The 19,255-nt window shown below is 41.6% G+C and overlaps 1 protein-coding gene across 1 annotated transcript; it reads left to right on the top strand.

The window, feature by feature from the left end:
- The first annotated feature begins 2,087 nt into the window (after window positions 1–2,087).
- Window positions 2,088–18,933, top strand: LOC133763224 (tripartite motif-containing protein 5-like). Its single transcript, XM_062196601.1, has 8 exons — window positions 2,088–2,196; window positions 5,340–5,820; window positions 6,409–6,504; window positions 6,808–7,038; window positions 16,166–16,188; window positions 17,417–17,517; window positions 17,778–17,804; window positions 18,052–18,933. The coding sequence occupies exons 2-8, from the start codon at window positions 5,392–5,394 to the stop codon at window positions 18,624–18,626; spliced, it is 1,482 nt and encodes a 493-aa protein (XP_062052585.1). The 5' UTR covers window positions 2,088–2,196; window positions 5,340–5,391; the 3' UTR covers window positions 18,627–18,933.
- The last annotated feature ends 322 nt before the right edge of the window (window positions 18,934–19,255 follow it).

Here is a 19,255-nt window from a genome sequence, read left to right as displayed (position 1 = left end):
AGGGGGCTTCAAGGTACATAGATTTTCTCCAAAAGAACCCCTCCCACAGTGGTCTGGGGCGTTGTTATGGAAGAAGGTGATAGCAGAGAAAGGATCTCAACATATCTGGAAGCGTGGAATTTTGAAGATCACAGGAAGGAATCCTGGTCCCAGAAGGTGATTCTGCCTGGTCTCGTCGCTGCCTTTAGTCTTGTTGGGTGCTTGGGGTTTAAGAAAATATTGAGTCATGCTCAGGGCTCAGCTCTAGCATCTGGTGAGAGGAAAAAGTGCAAATTACAGTAGATGCCCAATCCTGATTTGTTCTAGGGTAATTTCATTTGGGAGATCAGATCTGTGGGAGGCCAGAGGCCAGATGCACATTCTTCATCCTGATCTGAACTTTGGAAAAACAATGAGAAGGCAACCTGGGCCCCTGAGGATGGTGGAGGTTCAGATATCAGAGGTTGGCCTGAGTAACAGTCTCCTCACTTACTTTCTCATGCAGTGTTCTAGGCAAAAGGGGTTAGTCCAGGTCCCTTTCACCCAGTTAAATCTTAACAAGAATCGGAAGAAGTACCCAGGTAACAAAGGCCAAAGTACTCTGTGGACCTTTGTGAGACATGGAGATGGTTACCCAAACTGTTTTCCCTTTGGGACAATTATTAGGTTAAATTTGCAGCTCTGATCTTTTCCTCAGAGGCCATTTTGACCTTGACATTTTTAGTGTGGCAAAATAAACTATATTGAAAATGAAAATTGAAGAACATGCATACAATCAATCAAATACTAAAGACACTTATTACTCATGTAAAAGAAATCCAGTGTGAGTGTAACTTGTGGATAAGTGGCATCATTTCATTTGGGATTCATGGAACATATTTTCTTCCGTCTTACACTTCTGCCATCACCTAAAACATTGTTTTCAGCATTAAGCCACAGAAAGGTAAAAAACTCAGGGGAGGCAACTAGCTTTTTAAAATCCTTAGTTCACAGAAGGAACTTTCACCCTTTCTCGGTTCTCAAGGAACTTTATATTTGTGGGGAGAGAAGGAAAGTGGGGAGAGGAGAAAAGAAGAGGAGGGGTCGCGGCGGTGGCCGCCAGCAGCAGCTGCCGCGCCAGCCCGCCCAGATCCCAATGTCCCTTTATGCTGATATCGTCCAATCAGATGAAAGGGCGCGTATAGCCTCAGGTCGAAAGTTCATCTGTTTCACCTGGTTCTTCCTAGTTGTTTCTGCAGAGTCCATTCTGTTTCATCTGTTTCACCTGGTTGTCTTGTGGTCCACCGATTGCTGCAAACCATGTAGAGGAGGTTCCCACAGGTGGCCAGCCTGCGGTTCCCCACACCTTCCCAGGGCCTTTAAAGTTGTTCTGAACGAAGGTGGCATAATTCCAAAAGTCCTTGTGCGAGTAGTTAGAGTATCCATTCTCCCAGGAACTGGCTAGGGACCTGGAAGAAGCTCCTGGATCCTGGCTTTGGATCAGTCCAGCTCCAGCTATTGCGGCTATCTGGGGAGTGAACCAGGGGATGGAAGACCTCTCTGTAAGTATGCCTTTCAAACCAATAAATGAATCTTAAAACAAACAAACAAACAAAAACCCTTCAGTTTTGGGGGTACCATGTGGAGTAGGAGATGAAATTATTTTAGTATAAGTGGCAACAGCAGCCTACTGGTCTCCTTATTGGTTTCTCATGCATTCTGTTTCAAACTCAGGGGATACTATGGCCTCTATATGAATGATCCTAATCCCAAGGGAGACTTTCTGTAGTGTTCAAATCAGGGGAACCTTATCTCCTTAAGCATATTCATCATTCTGTGTGAAAACATCAAAATCCACTCTAGCTTTTTAAAAGTATATACAGCCTGTTATTGTTATCCACAGTTATCACCCTATTTGCAACAGAATAGTAGAACTTCGTTCCTAATTATAACCTTGGTTAATACAAGGAGATGTCCAGAGAAGAAACATCATAATGACACTGAGGCCCATGACAAAAAAGGGTTAAGTGGGAGCGCCTTTGTTTTTCTACCTCTCTTCCTGTGAAAGGCACAGCTGCAGCCAGCTGCCTGGCTCTCTCAAGGACCTACAGAGACAACCCATTGGTCTGTAGTTTCGCTTCCCTTGCTGCCCCTCCCCCAAGGGTTTTAGTTTCATTTCTTGTGGGTCCTGGCTTCCTCTTCCTCGGTGGGAGCTCCTCTGGGCAGATTAGGCCTCTGGTGAGTAAATCCTGACCACACTGCTCCGGCCTTCCTTTCACCTTTCTCCACAGAGTCCCAGCTTCTCCACTGGTGTCTGAGGGTGTGTTGAGGGCAGAGGTTGGGAAACTGGGTTTGCTTGGGTGAGTTTGATTTCCCGAGAGCTACTCTGAAGGGAGGAAGGGGCATTAACTTGGCGGCTTCCGGTTGTGAGCCCTGACTGATCCTCAGAGGAGCGGAGAGGCAGCCTTAAAAGAGGTTCGAATCTCAGGCTGAGTCTCTCCCACACATCCTTCCCGTTGTTCGGTAACTTCGAATTGCACCTTGCCGGAGAGTCAGAATCCTCTTCCAGAGGCCGACAGCCCCTCCCCCAAACAGGGGCAAGGGAGAGGTCTTCGAAAACTTAACAGTTTAATGCCTGTCAGGATCACCGGGTAGTATTTCTGCATGACTCAACAGATCAATTTCAGAACCGTGGCCCGGGTTCGGGCTTGGCGTTGCCTGGCCACCTCGCGGGCTACCCTGCGAGAGCCAGAGAGATTGGGGGAGCTGGGGTGCCGCCTGAGTGGATATGGCGCAGTGCAGAGGCGTAGGGACAGGAGAGGCGTGCTCTGGCTTCTCACGCTCTTGCTTGGGTGCTCCAGTATTAGGTACATGTAATTTACAATTGTTTTATCTTCTTAAGGAATTACGTAATGATTTTCTTTGTTTCTCATATGGGGGAACTAGGCAGGAAGATTCAGTAGGAATAGGTGAGCTAGAATCAGAATTTCTGCCAGCCCTGTGTTGTAAATCTGCCCCATTACCTATCCAGTATGCCCACTTTCCCATAATTCACCTTTGTTTCATCTGGGGTCAGGGATGAGGAGACACTGTGATAGCCATGTGGAAATAAAGTAATTATTTGCCTGACATAACCCTCAACAAATTACTGTAGTTATTACTTTTGTTGCAACACAACTTCGAAAATTTAGTTAGCAGCGTTGCTAACTGCATCCCCAAACCTGAGTCTGCTCACTGTATGTGCAGGAAGTCAATCACTGACATCTGGTTGGTGGAAGGAAGTAGATATTTACTTGCAAAGCTCAGAGCAAGGAGCCAGGTAGCTTAATTCATGTTTTTTTTGTTTCAGTTTGAAAACTATTTAACATTTCTTGGAAGAAAAGTCTGGTGGTGATGAACTGCCTCAGCATTTGTCTGGAAAAGAGTTTGTTTCTCCTTTGTTGGAAGAACAGATTGCTCATTGTTTCCCTGATCTTGCTGAATTGTCTCTTGGTATTCTTTGCAGTTTGTTAAGCTTCCTTCAAATCATTATTTTGAATTTCTTCTCAGGAAATTAGTTGACTGCCATTTCTTTGGGTCAGACACTGGAGAATTACTGTATTCCTTTCGGGCTTTTTCATGTTTCTTATGTCTCTATGTCTCTATGTTGATGTTTGGCATGATCTACACCATGACACCATCCTAGGCTCTAGCCCCTGCCGCCATTGCTGGAAGCTGGATGGCCACATGGCCCAACCACCTTTGTCAAGCTCATCCCCCATCCTAATGGGATTCCCTGCGCCTGCTTCCCTGCCCGCCCTTTGGCAAAGTTTTAAAAGGACCTGCTCCTGAACACGGGGCTCTCTCCTCTCTCTCTTACACTCTCTCTCGGCTCGGTCTCTTCTCTCTCTTCTCTCCTCACTAGCTCCTCTCCTCTCTCTCTCCTTCTCTCTTAGGCTCTCCTTCTCTCTTTTTCCTTCCTCACCCTTTCCCTCCGGCCTGCTGGGTTTTCCCCAGTAAGCCTTTTCCCTTATTCGGGTGTTTGGTGTATTTTGTGGCGACCTTACATTGCTGCCGAAACCCAGACCTTACAATATCTGCACGTTTGACAGAAAACTCACTTCTTCCATTCCTTTTTTTTTTTTAAGATTTACTTATTTATGTGGAAGAGATGAAAGAAATGAGAAAGAGATGGCACTGTATTGCAGAACCTGCAATGATTTCAGCTCACTTAGACCTAACTAACTACATATTATTTAGGCTCACCTTTATGGTTTTGGATATTAGTGTAGTTGCTGGTGTATGAATCCATCATGCATGTGTCAAATGAGCACATCTAATATTTTAAGACTTGCTAAAGACTGCTATCCATTTCTTCTGGGATTATATTTTTCAAATTTCTGACTAATGTGATCACATGAGTATATCTATATCATCTATATGAGTATATCTATATCATCTCCTTCCCCAGCTACCACATCTATACATACTTTTAGGCTGCTGTCAACGTCTTTGGCAAATTTCCAGGCCAACGTGAAACCTCCACATATACAAACACAAGAATCTCCAAAATCTCCTAAAACACTTCCTGGAATCTAGAAGAATACTTCCATACTCCTGTTTTTCGGAGTACTGATTGTGTGTATGTATGAGCACATGCAGTTTTCCCTAATTGTCTGATTAACTCTGTGGGATAGAAGAGAAGCTTCTGAAGGAGGACCATGAATGTATTAAGTTTATCTCAGCTCAGTATACTAAAGATAAATGATTTTTGGAAGTTGCTTGGTATCTAAATTTACCCAACTGGTAAAAGGATTTGCTCTCACCATGTGTGCAAAAATGTATATATAGTGCTATTTATAGTGTGATAATAAAATAAATTATTGTTAATGTATGTAACCAAAACATACACTGTAGACAAGGTGCCCAGAGTAGCTCTTTCTAATAAGAGAACATGAATGAGTTTGCCAGTATATAAGAATGAGTCAGACTGATACCAAAGAGAGTATTCCATGATGAGAGAAGAGCAAGTTTAAAAGCTCTGAAGTATAAGTGGTTTAATGCTTTTAATACTGAGCAGGTGTTTTGGCTTGGGGAAGAAAAGGCAAGGATAGATGACAGATCACTCAAAGTCTGGGTAGGAAAAGCCTCAGTGTCTCTCCCTTTCATTAACAATAAGGGAAAATTACAATCATTACATGGATGGACTTTGTCATGTGACATGAGATAAGAGTAAGTGCTTTTAATTGTTTGAAAATCCCTATTTACGAAGTCACCACATTCCTTTCCTTATTTTTTTTCTTTCAGTAATTTGGTCTTGGCCCATCCTTGATTTTTACATAATCAGTGTCCCTTCCAGTTTCCTTTCTTATTCTTCTCTTTTAATCTTCCTTGTCTTGCAGAAATCTGTGAGCAAAAGGAACCTCTGAAACCGGAACAGGTAGGAGCAGAGAGATGATTTCTATGGCTTCAGCAATCTTAGCGAATATGAAGGAGGAGGTGACCTGTCCCATCTGCCTGGAGCTCCTAGTAGAACCCCTGAGCATAGACTGTGGCCACAGCTTCTGCCAAGCCTGCATTACTGCAAACTATGAATCCATGATAGCCAAGGAAATGGAGAGCAGGTGTCCTGTGTGCCGAATCAGTTACCAGCTTGAGAACCTGCGTCCTAATCGACATGTGGCCAACATAGTAGAGAAGATGAATGAGATCAAGTTTTGCTCAGAAGAGGGGCAAAAGCAAGAGCATTGTGCACGCCATGGAGAGAAACTCCTCCTGTTTTGCAAGGAGGATGGCAAGGTCATCTGCTGGCTTTGTGAGCATTCTCAGGAGCATCGTGGTCACCACACATTCCTCATTGAAGAGATTGCCCAGGAGTACCAGGTAAGAGATTAGCAAGGAGGGAACACAGGGCAGGAGATGATACTTCATGGGAAATGTCTACTCTGCATTTTGCTTATTCTGTCAACACAGAACTGAGGCCTATACAAATTTCTCTTTATCCTGTGCTTACCTTCCAAGGCCTAATGGCCATTTTGTGCACTCCATGCAGTTATAGGAGTTAAGCCTAGAACTCAGACTCTTGGACAGGAGTAAATATTTTTATACCTTATGCTTTTTGTGCAGAGATTTGGTTCTTGAGAAAAGCTTTGACTGTTGTTTTTAGCAGGAGAGTAATGGGTGAGCTGAGATATAAGATCATTCTTTGTTACAAGATCAATTTTTTCTTCTATGAAAAAAAAAAATAGTAAGAGAAGTCATGGGGAGGGGATGGTGACTTCTGTTGCCTGAGCCTTAAAGAACACATTTATCACCTCGAGTTTTCTTCCAGCTCAGAGATTCTGACTGCCGCTCTCACAGTCACGGTGAACTCCAGGCTTTTCTGACATCAGCTTGATTTCTTCCCTGTTTATCCTCCAGCCGGGCGCTGAGAAAGCTCCTAGCCTGACTGCTGTGATTCCTTTCTCACAGGAGAAGCTGCAGAGCGCTCTGAACAACCTGATGACAAAGCAGGAAGAAGCTGGGAAGTTGAAAGCTGGCATCCAACAGGAGATAACTTCCTGGAAGGCAAGAGGAGATACTTTTTAGGGAGTTAGCCAGAAATTAAGGACCTCTCTAACTTTATTTTCTTGATAGTTGATAAGTCAAGAAGTTATTTTATTAGTCCCTGTGAGTGTCTTGAAAAACTGTCTTAAAGCTAAGCCACATGCAGACATCCCATTTTGGGTCAGGGTTGGCCTGACCCAAAATGGTAATACTCCCAAAAGGTCATTACAAAAGGAAAGTAATAGGAAAAATAGGCTTTTATAAGAATTGTTCCTCTGCTTCTATATCCCTTCTGAATGCCTCTCTCTGTTCCCATTCCTGAAGAATCAACTGCAGAAAGAGAGACAAAATATTCAAGCAGAGTTTAAACATCTGAAAGACATTCTGGATTCTGGGGAGCAGGATGAGCTGCAGAAGCTGGAGGAAGAGAAGGGGCATATTCTGAAGAGTATGGAAGAGTCCAAAAATGAGCTGATCCAGCAGAGCCAGGTTCTACAAAATCACATCTCAGACTTGGAGAATCGCTTGCAGAGGCCAGCAATTGAGATGTTGCAGGTAAGACTTGCAAAGTCTCAACATGCAGCATTCAGGGAAAATGAAAATATTTGCTTTTCTTTCTGTGTTTCTGTGTTCCTTCTGTTAGTAGCATTAAAGTTTTAGGGTTCTACAGTACCCCTGCACAGAATGAACTTCAGAGGCTATAGGAATAATTGCATTATGAATAGCAAGGGAAATTACATTTTCATGAATGTATCAAATACAGTGAAAAATTTGACATTGGAGAGAAAAATCCACTGTATCCAGTGATTTTTCAAAAAATTTTAAAGTTTTGGGGCCGGTGCCATAGCATTGTGGATAAAGTCGCTGCGTGCAATGCTGGCAGCTGGGTACCTGGCTGCTCCACTTCCAATCCAGCTCTCTGCTATGGCTTGTGAAAGCAGTGGAGGATGGCCCAAGTCCTTGGGCCTCTGCACCCATGTGGGAGACCTGTAAGAAGCTCCTGGCTCCTCACATCGGATCAGCGCAGCTCTGGCTGTTGCGGTCATTTGGGGAGTGAACCAGCAGATGGACGATCTCTCTGTCTCTGCCTCTCTATAACTCTGCCTTTCAAATAATAAATAAATCTTTTTAAAAAATTTTAAAGTTTTACTTAGTTGAGAGGCAAAGAATAAGAGAGAGAAATTGAGAAAGCCCCTATCCATTGGTTCACTCCCCCAACATCCACAAAGCCCAGAACTTGGTCAGGACAAAGACAAGACTGGGAATTCAATTTAGTTCTCTTACAAGGGTGGCAGGGACCCAATTACTTGAGCCATTTCTGCTGCATCTCAGGGTCTACATCGATAGGAAGCTGGAGTTAGGGTTTGGAACTAGGAATCAAAATGTCTTAACCACCATATTAAACACCTGTTCTTATTCAGGGATATTTTAAAGGCACCTGTGCTCTGTGATCTACCATTAGGCACCTTTTCAGCACTCAGCTTAGTCACTGGTAAGATAAATTACACTCTGAATTTTAAGAAGGATTTTTATTTTTTGAACTTGTAGAATGAGTACAAACTTTTCCCCACTTTCTTGGTTTCCTAAAAAAAAAAAAAAAAAAATTGCAAACTTGCTTTATTTCTTCTGTAAATATTTAGTGGAATTCACTAGTAAAACCTCTGTTTGCCTTTTTTCTTCTTTTTGGAATGGTATACAATTTAAATTGTTTTCACTAGCATTAGATTTATTTGAATTTTCTATACTTCTTAAGTCAATTTTTGGCAAAATATACCTCTGGAATTTGTTCATTTCATCTAAGTTTTCAAATTTGTAGGTCTAAAGTGATAAAAATTCTTTATGATCTCTTTCATTTAAAAAAAGTTATTTATTGATATGAAAGGCAGAGTGACAGAGAGAGAGAGATCTTCCATCATCTGCTGGTTGACCCTAAAAATGTCCAAACAGCCAAATCTGGACCTGGTTGAAGCCAGAAACCAGGAACTCCATTGGGGTTTCCGATAGGGATGGCAGGGTCCCAAGTACTTAGATCATCTTCTGCTGCCTTCCAGGCACATAAGCAGGCAGCTAGATGGGAATTGGAGTATCTAAGATTAGAATGGGCACTGCAGTATAGGATGCTGGTGTAGCAAGCGTCAGTTGAACCCACCATGCCATCCCGTAATTTTTATTTTTTATTTTGTTTATTATTCATTTTAATAAATAAATATACATACTGATGTAAATATCTATCACGTAGAAAATGCTAGTTTCTAAAATTTATTTGAGAGACAGAGAGAAAGAGACAAAAAGAAAGAGACAGTACCCGTCCACTGATTCAGTACCCAAATGCCCACAACTTGGTTAGGGCAAAAGTAGGAACATCTCAATCGAAGTCTCCAGTGGTGGCAGGAACCCTATTACTAGAGTCATATTGCTGCTCCCTAAGGTCCAATTAGAAAGATATTTCACTCAGGATAGAGTGCTGGGTGTGGAACCCAGGCACTCCAGTGTGAGATGTGAGCATCATCACCAATGCCTTAACCTTTAAGCCAGGCAGCCACTCCCAAAATATTTACAATTATTTACATTGTGAAATGGCTAAAGAGAGCTAATTAACATATGTATTGCATCACAATCTTAGAATTTTTTTTGTGTGGTGAGAACACTTAAAATCTACTCTGCAATTTTCTAAAATACAAAATGTTTTAACTGTAGACATCATTTTGTGTAATAGTTCTCTTGAAGACTGTCCCTCTATCTAATTGAAATTGTGTACTTTTTGACAATATCTGCCTGGTTCACCCTGTTCTACAGCCCCAGGAAACCCCTCTTTCTCTCTCTACTTCTAGGATATCGCCTTTTTTACATTTTAAATAGTTAAGTGATTGACTATTTTATGTTCTACGTATGAGTAAGGTCATGTAATATTTGCCTTTATATGCCTGGCTTTTTCACTTAACATGAAGTCTCCCAAGTTCATTCTCACTGTTACAAGTGATAATATTTCCTTCCTTTTTATCTTTTTAATTAACATTTTTACCTAATTAATTTTAATTTTATTTGAAAGGCCAAGAGACAGAGAAATAGAGATCTTCTATACAATGGTCCACTTCCCAAATGTCTGCCACAGCTGGGGCTGGGCCAAGCCAAAGTTAAGAGCTTGAAACTCCATTCAGGTCTCTCATGTGGATGGCAGGGAACCTGAGAGTTGAACCATCATCTGTTCTGTTATCTCCCAAGACACATTAGCAGGAAGCAGAATCAGAAGCAGAAGAGCCAGAACCTCAACCAGTGACTCCAATACGGGATGTAGGTGTTCTAAGAGGCAACTGAATCACTGTGCCAAATACCCACCACCATCCTTCCTTTTAAAAGGCTGAATAGTTTTCCATTTTTGCACATATACCATATTTTCTTTATCCTTTCATCCATCAATATATACTCATCTTAATTCCTTATCTGGACTACTGTGAATAATGTTGCATAAATCATAGCACTTGGACATGCTTATTTCATAGCCTTTCAATATATCCATAAAAGTAGATCAAATGGTAGTTCTTTTTAGTTTTTTAATAATTTCCATATTGTTTTCTAGAATGGCTGTACTAATCTGTATTGCCACCAACAGTGAGCAAGTGTTCCTTTTTCTCTATATCTTCAACTACCATATCCTGTCAGTCAGTGTACTTCAGATTTATACCGACTTCATTCCTATAAAATACTGAGACTTGCCTTTGATATTATTTTTCCTCTTTCCTTATCCTTTGTGTTTTTCTTGTCATATATTTATATGGATCATGAACAAATGTCATAAACCTATCAATACTGAATTTAAATCTTGTGTTTGTCTTTTAAATTTACTAGGAAAATAAATTAGAAAATAAAGAGTCTTTTATATTAAAATATTTTATAGTTTTTAATTCTATGAATTTGAATCACTTTTTGGAGAAATTTTCTTCCTGATGGAATAACCTTTAGCAAATATCATTTTAAGATACACATGCTAGGCCGGCACTGTGGTGCAGCAGGTTAAAGCCCTGGCCTGAAGCACCAATATCCCATATGGGTGCCGGTTCGAGTCCCAGCTGCTTCACTTCCCATCCAGCTCTCTGCTATGGCCTGGGAAAGCAGTAGAAGATCGCCCAAGTCCTTGGGCCCCTGCACCCATGTGGGAGACCTGCAAGAAGCTCCTGGCTTCGGATCGGCACAGCTCTGGCCCTTGCGGCCAATTGGGGAGACCTCTCTTCTCTCTGCTTCTCCTCTCTGTGTAACTCTGACTTTCAAATAAATAAATCTTTTAAAAAAAGATTCACATGCTAGCAACAAATTCAGTGTTTATCTTGCAATAAATATGTATTTTCCTGTATTTCTGAACAGGCTTTTTGCCTTATATGGAATTCTGGATTGATGATTTTTTTTCTTTCTGTCCTTTCAATGTGTCAGTCTAGTCCTTTCTGATCTCTAGTGTTTCAAATGAGGAGTCAGCCATTCATAATTTCAATAGCATTCTATAAGAGATAATTGGTTTTACTCTTACTGTTTTAAGAAAATTCTTTTATTTTAGCTGTTAGAAGTTTATATGTTACCTGGCGCTGTGGTTCACTAGGCTAATCCTCTGCCTGCAGCACCGGTACTCCGGGTTCTAGTCCTGGTTGGGGCGTCAGTTCTGTCCTGGTTGCTCCTCTTCCAGTCCAGCTCTCTGCTGTGGCCTGGGAAGGCAGTGGAGGATGGCCCAAGTGCTTGGGCCCCTGCACCCGCATGGGAGACCAGGAGGACGCACCTGGCTCCTGGCTTTGGGTAGGTGCGGCGCGCTGGCCGTGGCGGCCATTTGGGGGGTGAACCAACAGAAGGAGGACCTTTCTCTGTCTCTCTCTCACTGTCTAACTCTGCCTGTCAAAAAAAAAAAGTTTATATATGTTGTATTTACATGTGGATTTCCTATTTGACTTGGGACTCATTAAGCTTAAGTGAGTATATTATTGTTTTTACAGAAGTTTTAAAGTCTGTTCCTAGTTTCTTCTTTTTTTTTTTTTTCTAGACCACCTACTACAGGTGTGTTGGTACATTTGATGTCATCTCACATGTCTCAAATTCTTGTCAGTCTTTTAAATCTTTCTTTCCTCCATTCTTCAAAAAGTGTTTATTGATGCAGCTTAAAGTTCAATGATTTTTTTTGTCTGCTATTGAGCTATTCTAGGCAGTATTTCATATTTTTTATTTTACTTAAAATGTGAGGATTTTCGATTTTTAATCATTTTTACCTCCCTACTGTGGTTCTCTATTTTTTTTTTTTTTTTACAGGCAGAGTGGACAGAGAGAGAGACAGAGAGAAAGGTCCTCCTTTTGCCGTTGGTTCACCCTTCCGATGGCTGCCATGGCCGGCGCGCTGCGGCCCGCGCACCGTGCTGATCCAAAGGCAGGAGCCAGGTGCTTATCCTGGTCTCCTATGGGGTGCAGGGCCCAAGCACTTGGGCCATCCTCCACTGCACTCCCTGGCCATAGCAGAGAGCTGGCCTGGAAGAGGGGCAGCCGGGACAGAATACGGCGCCCTGACCAGGACTAGAACCCGGTGTGCCCGTGCCGATAGGCAGAGGATTAGCCTATTGAGCCGCAGCGCCGGCCAATTCTCTATTTTTTAAAAGATGTATTTATTTATTTATTTATTTATCAAAAGGCAGAGTGACAGTGTGTGTGGAGGTGGGGAGAAACACACACACATACACACACTCACACACAGAGATTTCTATCCACTGGTTCACTCTGCAAATGGTCACAGCGACAGATGCTGAGCCAGACTGAAGCCAGGAGCTAGAAATTCCATCTGGGTCTCTCCTATGTATAACAGAGGCCCAAGTACGTAGACCATCTTTCACTTCCATTGCAGGCAGCTAGCAGGCAGCTGGATTGAAAGCCAAGCAGCCAGGACTTGAGCTGGAACCTCAGTGTGGGATACCAGTGCCTGAAGCAGCGGCTTGACCTGCTGTACCACAACGCTGGCACCCAAGATTTTCTCTGTCTCTGAATTGGTTTTCACACTTTATGTCTCAATCTGAATTCTCTTTATATCTTAACCTAATTACAATAGTTCCTTTGAAATCTTGATGTCCTAACTTTGACATCTGTGGTCACTCAGAGATACTTTGTAGTTTTTTTTTTTTTTTTTTAAAGATTTATTTATTTGAAAGTCAGAGTTAAACACAGAGAGAGAGAGAGAAGTCTTCCATCTGCTGGTTCACTCCCCAATTGGCTGCAATGGCTGGAGCTGCACCAATCCGAAACCAGGAGCCTCTTCCGAGTCTCCCACACGGGTGCAGTGTCCCAAGGACTTGAGCCATCTTTACTGCTGTCCGAGGCCATACCAGAGAGCTGGACAGGAAGTGGAGCAGCCAGGACTCTAACCCATGTGGGATGCCAGCACTGCAGGCAGCAACTTTACCCACTATGCCACAGCGCGGCCCCAATATTTTTTACTTTTGTTTGGTATTTTTCCCATGAGCATAGGCCTTATTTTCTTGTTTCTTTGTATGTTTCATAAATTTCAGTTGTTAAACACATTTTTATGGTATTATGTTCTTCCTCTGTATTTTTTTTAAAGATTTATTTTATTTATTTGAAAGACAGTTACAGAGAGAGAGAGAGACAGAAAGATAGGTCTTCCATCTGTTGGTTCACTCCCCAAGATGGCCACAACGGCTGGAACTGTGCCAATCCGAAGCCAGGAACCAGGAGCTTCCTCTAGGCCTCCCACATGGGTGCAGGGGCCCAAGGACTTGGGCCATCTTCTACTGCTTTCCCAGGCCATAGCAGATAGCTGGATCAGAAGAGGAGCAGCCGGGACTCAAACCGGCACCCATATTGGATGCCGGCGCTTCAGGCCAGGGCTTTAACCTGCTGCACCACAGTGACGGCCCCTTTCTGTCTATTCTTATCTGTTCCTCCTAAGAAGTTTATTTTTATTTTTACATTTAGTTACTTTTTTTTAAGATTTATTTATTTATTTGAAAGGCAGAGTTACAGAGAGGCAGAGGCTGAGAGAGAGACACACAGAGACAGGTCTTCCATCTGCTGGTTCACTCCCCAGATGGCCACAATAGCCGGAGCTGTGCTGATCCGAAGCCAGGAGCCAGGAGCTTTCTCGGGGTCTTCTACATGGGCATAGGGACCCAAGGACTTGGGTCGTCTTCTACTGCTTTCCCAGGCCACAGCCACTGCATAGAGCTGGATCAGAAATGGATTTGAACCGGAACCCATATGGGATGCCGGCACTACAGGTGGCAGCCTTACCCCCTATGCCACAGTGCCAGCCTCCACATTTAGTTAATTTTTTTCCAGGGCTGCAGATGTCACTGCTGAGTTTAAATGAACATGAAGTGTAATTTTAAAGAATAGTATCCTATATTTCCCAGGTGTGCCAGTGTATCTGATTAAATTCTAGGTTGAAGAGATTATACAAATACTCAGGCCCTTCAACATAGGAAAACTTCTGCCTTCTACCACTGCATCAGTGTTTGGACACAGGAGTGAATTCAAAGTTTAAGTCATTTTCAGATCTGTTGTGTTCTTTCAGCTTTCCTATTCATGTGTGTCCATCTTTAGCCTGGTCAGGACTATATGTAATTTAGCCCAACTTAAATTGGTATATGCTGTTCCTTTGTTTCCAGCAATAACATAATGATGCTTTTAAGAGGGACATCTGAGCTTATGTAGAAAAATAGGAAAGCTCAGAACTTTTTGTCAAAACTTAGAAGTTCTCTGATGGGTATATATAAGAAGAATTCATTCTTGTATGTCCTTCAGGTATTGTGAATAAAGTAAATAAATAGAATTTGGAGTTGAATGTAGACCAGATCTGGATGACAAGTTTTGAGCTGAAAAACTATGGCTAAAGTTACAATTACCCTTTCCAAAGTTCTTTTTGCCATTTAATTTAGTCTTTTTTGGTTTATGTGAAGGCAACATAATAGCAAAACCATATGTATTTAGGGGTGTGTGTGTGTGTTTATGTGTATTTGTAGGCCTGGGTTTTGCCTTAGTTTTTAGAGAAAACTTTTAATTGGAGGAAAAGATCAATTATATTGACTCATGACTTTCCAAGCAGATAAAACAGGATGTGCAATGGTAAAGAAGAGTAAGTGGCTGAAAAACATTAAGGATATAGACTCATCTGGCCTGCCAGACACTGTCATTTTTAGGACATTGACAAAGTGATATTGGCAGAATTCTAGATAGTGGGGTACAAGAGAAGACAATGTGACTGGTGTTATATCCTGAGTTGTTGAACCTTACGGCTTCTTTATTAGTAAATATATCAATTGTATTTAAGTGGCAAATCTGAGTAAAAACAGAGAATTGGAAATTGAGTACACATATGTGTATTTGAATTTAAGGAGGTGGGTAAGATCAATTATGGTTAGTTTATAATATAGGAAGAGAGAAGCTCGAGACAAACCTGCACCTGTTTGATTTGAGAACTATTATTTACTCATTGATGACTCTCTAAAGCCTAGCATGGTACATCAGTTTTCATGTATGTTGAATAAATGAAAGAACTATAGATTATTGAAATAATTACATGGGTAGTCACACATTTGTGAAGGAAAATGTGGATTTCTTCTTTTCTTTGTCCAATCCTCAGATAACAGATGCCACTTGATGAACACAAGGGTCAAAGCGGTTTCTATTTTTTTTTTTAAAGAAAATATTTATTACTTATTTGAAAGGCAGAGTGACAGAGAGAAGGGGGGAGAGACAAACAGACAAACAGATTTTCCATGTTCTGGAACACTCTCCAAATGGTTGTAGTGGCTGGGGTTGAGCCAGACCAAAGTCAGGAAGTTGGAACTTCATCTGGTATTCCACATGGATCACAGGAGTCCAAGGTTTGGGCCATCATCTTCTGCACTCCAAGGCACTTTTACAGGGAGCTAAATTGGAAGCAGAACAACTGGGACTTAGGAACTGACTCTCCACTATCATTTGTCATTGTCTCAAGCGGCAGCTTAACCTGCTATACCACAACTTCAGTTTATAATCTGGAAGGGGTGCTAGACATCTTTTAAAAAAAAAAAAAAAAACAAAAAAAAAAACCATATTTATTTGAAAGAGAGAGGAGAGACAGAGAGTTAGATCTTCCATATGCTGGGTCACTCCTCAGATGGCTATAATGGCCAGGGCTGGACCAGGCTGAAGCCAGGAGGTCCATCCTGGTCTCCCACAGGGTTGGCAGAGGCCGAGACACTTGGGCCATTTTCCATTTCTTTTCCCAGGCCACTATTAGGGATCTGAATGGGAAACTGAGCAGCCCGGACATGAACTGGCACCCATATTGGATGCCAGCTTCACAGGTGGTGGCTTTGCCCACTACAGCACAATGCTGCCCCCTGCTACAGATGTTTAAAGAGTTAGATCAAGTGTGTGACTGTCCCGAGGAGAGAGGCTAAGGGAAGAACCTGCGATTTCTAAGTATGGGTAGCAGACACAGACGGGCGGATATTGTGTGTTGATATGTAGTCTTTCTATATTTTGGGAAACTGACAAACTTACATGAACCTGCTAAGATGATTATATTGAGTCTTATAATTACTTCTCTTTCACACTGGGACCATGTCCATTTCAGCACATCAAGGGCTATTGGGATGTGATGAAGCATTGCAAACGAGGGATGCCTATTATTACTCATGTTTTTTTCTGTTCTCCCCAGGATGTGAATTACATCATTAACAGGTACGTGTGGGAATCCAGGGATGGTCCTGTGATGCTATGAGAAGAGATTTGTAGCCATTAGAATTATCTAATATTCATATAGAAAAAAAAGACCCAGGGTGGGAAAATTTAGATGTCATGATATCCCAAATTTCTGATGACAATTCTCAGATTGACTGTTCTGCAACTACAAGGAACAGACAAGATTTTGTGGTAGAGAATTTGAGTTGTGGAAGTCACAGGTTTGCTCTCAGTATTGATATTAGGGATAAGATATTTTAGTGTCAGACCCCTGTGATATCACTATGGAATTTACCCTCTGTTCCTTCAACTAGATCTGTTTCTGTACATAAAAATAATATTCTGGAGGGCACATATTATTTTTGTCTGCTAAGTATGCATAATGTCCAATGAGACAGTTCTTGCATATTTTCCCCCCTCTGGCAATAGAAGTGATCAGGTCCTTCTTCATGGTTTTATTTAGATATTCAACAACAGATTTGAATCTCTTGGAACAATGCTTTGGTTCCCTCATACAAACACTTGATCCATCTTAGTTGTCGGATACTTTCAAAGAGTGTGGAAAGGTGTCATTTTGATGTCTAAACCTTGGTAAAATCAAACTCCTTCCAAACACATGGAACTCAGACTAGTATTATTTTGGTGTTTGTAATATGTCCTTTGCGAGGTGTTTGTAATTTTCACCCAGATAGTCTGCAATCTCAGGTGTTGTCTGAGGGCCAGGCTGTTTTTTGAACAGTCTTTGAAGATCTTGGGAATCCCCAGATAGGAAGCCACGTTTGATTTGTCTCAAACTCCCAGGAATCAGTTTCTACAACCTTACTTTCTATCTCCCTTGGAACCTCTACCCAAAGCATTGATTCTACCACGAATTAAATACTTTATAAGGTTACAAAGTGTGACTTCAATTTCATTTTCAGGTCTATAATTGCATCTTCCTCTATGAGTCTAGGATATGCAGAGGGTGAATTTAATTATTTCATTTTAGAAAGAAGAAATTGCTTCTGAGAGGTCCAGATCTGTTAAGGTTCACACAGGCAAAATAGATGGAAAAGTGAACATCAGAAAATTCCTCTGGCAGGATTCTACCCTCTCCCTTCTCAAGACCCCCATTAGAGAGGATTCCAGTGCATTAGTGGAGTAAAATGATAAGAAGTCAATGTTAGGGGAACACAAGGTCAGAGGTGTGGAGGTCAATTTTATTTTATTTTATCTTTTTTCATTTTAGAACTGAGACCTTTACCCTGAAGAAGCCAAAAACTTTTCCTGAGAAAAAAAGGAAATCATTTCAAACTGATGAGCTGAAAAGGACGCTGCAGGTGTTTCAAGGTTAGGAGAGCTAGATCCAGTGTCTGGTTGGGGGTGTGGAGGTGCTAAATGGGAAAGCGGGTACAGTTCATAGATATGTATTGAAGAGACAAGGGAGGATGCACATTGTGTGGTAATGTGGTCGTATTTAATGGGGAACCACAAGGTCCTGGTTCACTGTCCTACCATTGTCCTCTCTCCTTCCCCTAATCTGGAGAAGAAATAGATTTCAGTGCTGTCTTACTTGCTTATACTCAGTACTATGATTTTTATCATTTCAGACCTGAGACATGCCCGGCGCTACTGGGGTAAGCGTACATCATAATATTATAAGCCATTCTGTTGCCATCCTTCAGAATTTTGTTCTCTAGTAAGTCTTATGTTGATCACTCATGTTTCTCTTTTCAACACACATGGAGTTTCTGCAGTGTTCTACCTCTGCCGATGACCAAAGTTCCGCCAAGTTCCAAACTCTCAAGTTCTTCTCAAGATTATTCTCATAGCATACAAATAACTACATCATGTCCCTAACCTAACCCTCTACTTTTTCTGCAGTTCACGTGACATTGACTCCAAGCAACAATCAAAATATTGTCGTTTCGGAGAATAAGAGACAAGTGATGTATGTGCATTACCAGAAACATGGCAGTCTTTTTCTTTTTAAGGATAATTATGGCTGTCAGTATGAGGGGATTAAGCAGAATTATTTTGATGGCATCCTGGGTTGCCCAAGTATCACATCAGGGAAACATTACTGGGAGGTAGATGTGTCTGGGAAAAGTGCCTGGATCCTGGGTGTATATGGCCCACCCTCATTGCAAACCATAAAATCGTTTGCTTATGGACAATTTTCAAAGTATCAGCCTATAAATGGCTACTGGGTAATAGGGTGGCAAAATCAATATATTTCTTATGAGGAAAATTCCATTTGCTTAACACCCATTGTTCCTCCTTCTTGTATTGGAGTTTTCATAGACTATGAGGCTGGCATTGTCTCATTTTTCAGTGTTACACAACACACGTTTCTCATCTATAAGTTCTCTGCATGTTCTTTTGCTGAGGAAGTTTTTCCATATTTCAATCCTATGCAATGTCCAAAGCCCATGACAATCTGCCAGATGAGCTGTTGAACCTCCTTATACCCTTCTCCACTTCAGTGTGGTATCTCTTACCCTGGGGTACATCTCTTGTGTCTAAGCCCGTCTGTACCATTTTAACTATTTTTTCCTTTTGAATGTTTCCATTCTTTCCATTTGAATATTTTTTATCCACTGTAAATAAATGGTTTCTAATAATATGTATCAGTTTACTTTCAAAATTGTTTCCTCCACCTTGTTTTAAGAAATAGAATAACTTGATTAAAGAATCACAAATTATTTTTAGCAAATTGTAAATAATTGTTTCTGTATAATTAAAAAATTGTTCCTATCAAGTTCATAGCTGTGTCATCTCTTTTTTTTTTTTTTTTGTATTTCTGCAATAATTCTGCTTCATTGGAAATCTTTTACTGTGTTTATTTAAAGTGTTGTTTAAAGACATGTTTGCCGGGGCCAGCGCCATGACTCACTTGGTTAATCCTCCACCTGCAGTGCCGGCTTCCATATGGGTGCTGGGTTCTAGTCCCGGTTGCTCCTCTTCCAGTCCAGCTCTCTGCTGTGGCTTGGGAAGGAAGTGGAGGATGGCCCAAGTCCTTGGGCCCTTGCACCCACATGAGAGACCAGGAAGAAGCACCTGGCTCCTGGCTTCAGATCGGCACAGC

This window comes from Lepus europaeus, chromosome 7, assembly GCF_033115175.1.
Source record: "Lepus europaeus isolate LE1 chromosome 7, mLepTim1.pri, whole genome shotgun sequence".
NCBI lineage: Eukaryota > Metazoa > Chordata > Mammalia > Lagomorpha > Leporidae > Lepus > Lepus europaeus.
This window is presented reverse-complemented; position numbering and strand designations above follow the sequence as displayed.

Coding starts and splice junctions, on each gene's coding strand:
- LOC133763224 (XM_062196601.1), top strand. CDS start 5,392: ATGATTTCTATGGCTTCAGCAATCTTAGCGAATATGAAGGAGGAGGTG. Junction 16,189..17,416: donor GTGAATTACATCATTAACAG/GTACGTGTGGGA, acceptor TTTTCATTTTAG/AACTGAGACCTTTACCCTGA. Junction 17,805..18,051: donor ACATGCCCGGCGCTACTGGG/GTAAGCGTACAT, acceptor CTTTTTCTGCAG/TTCACGTGACATTGACTCCA.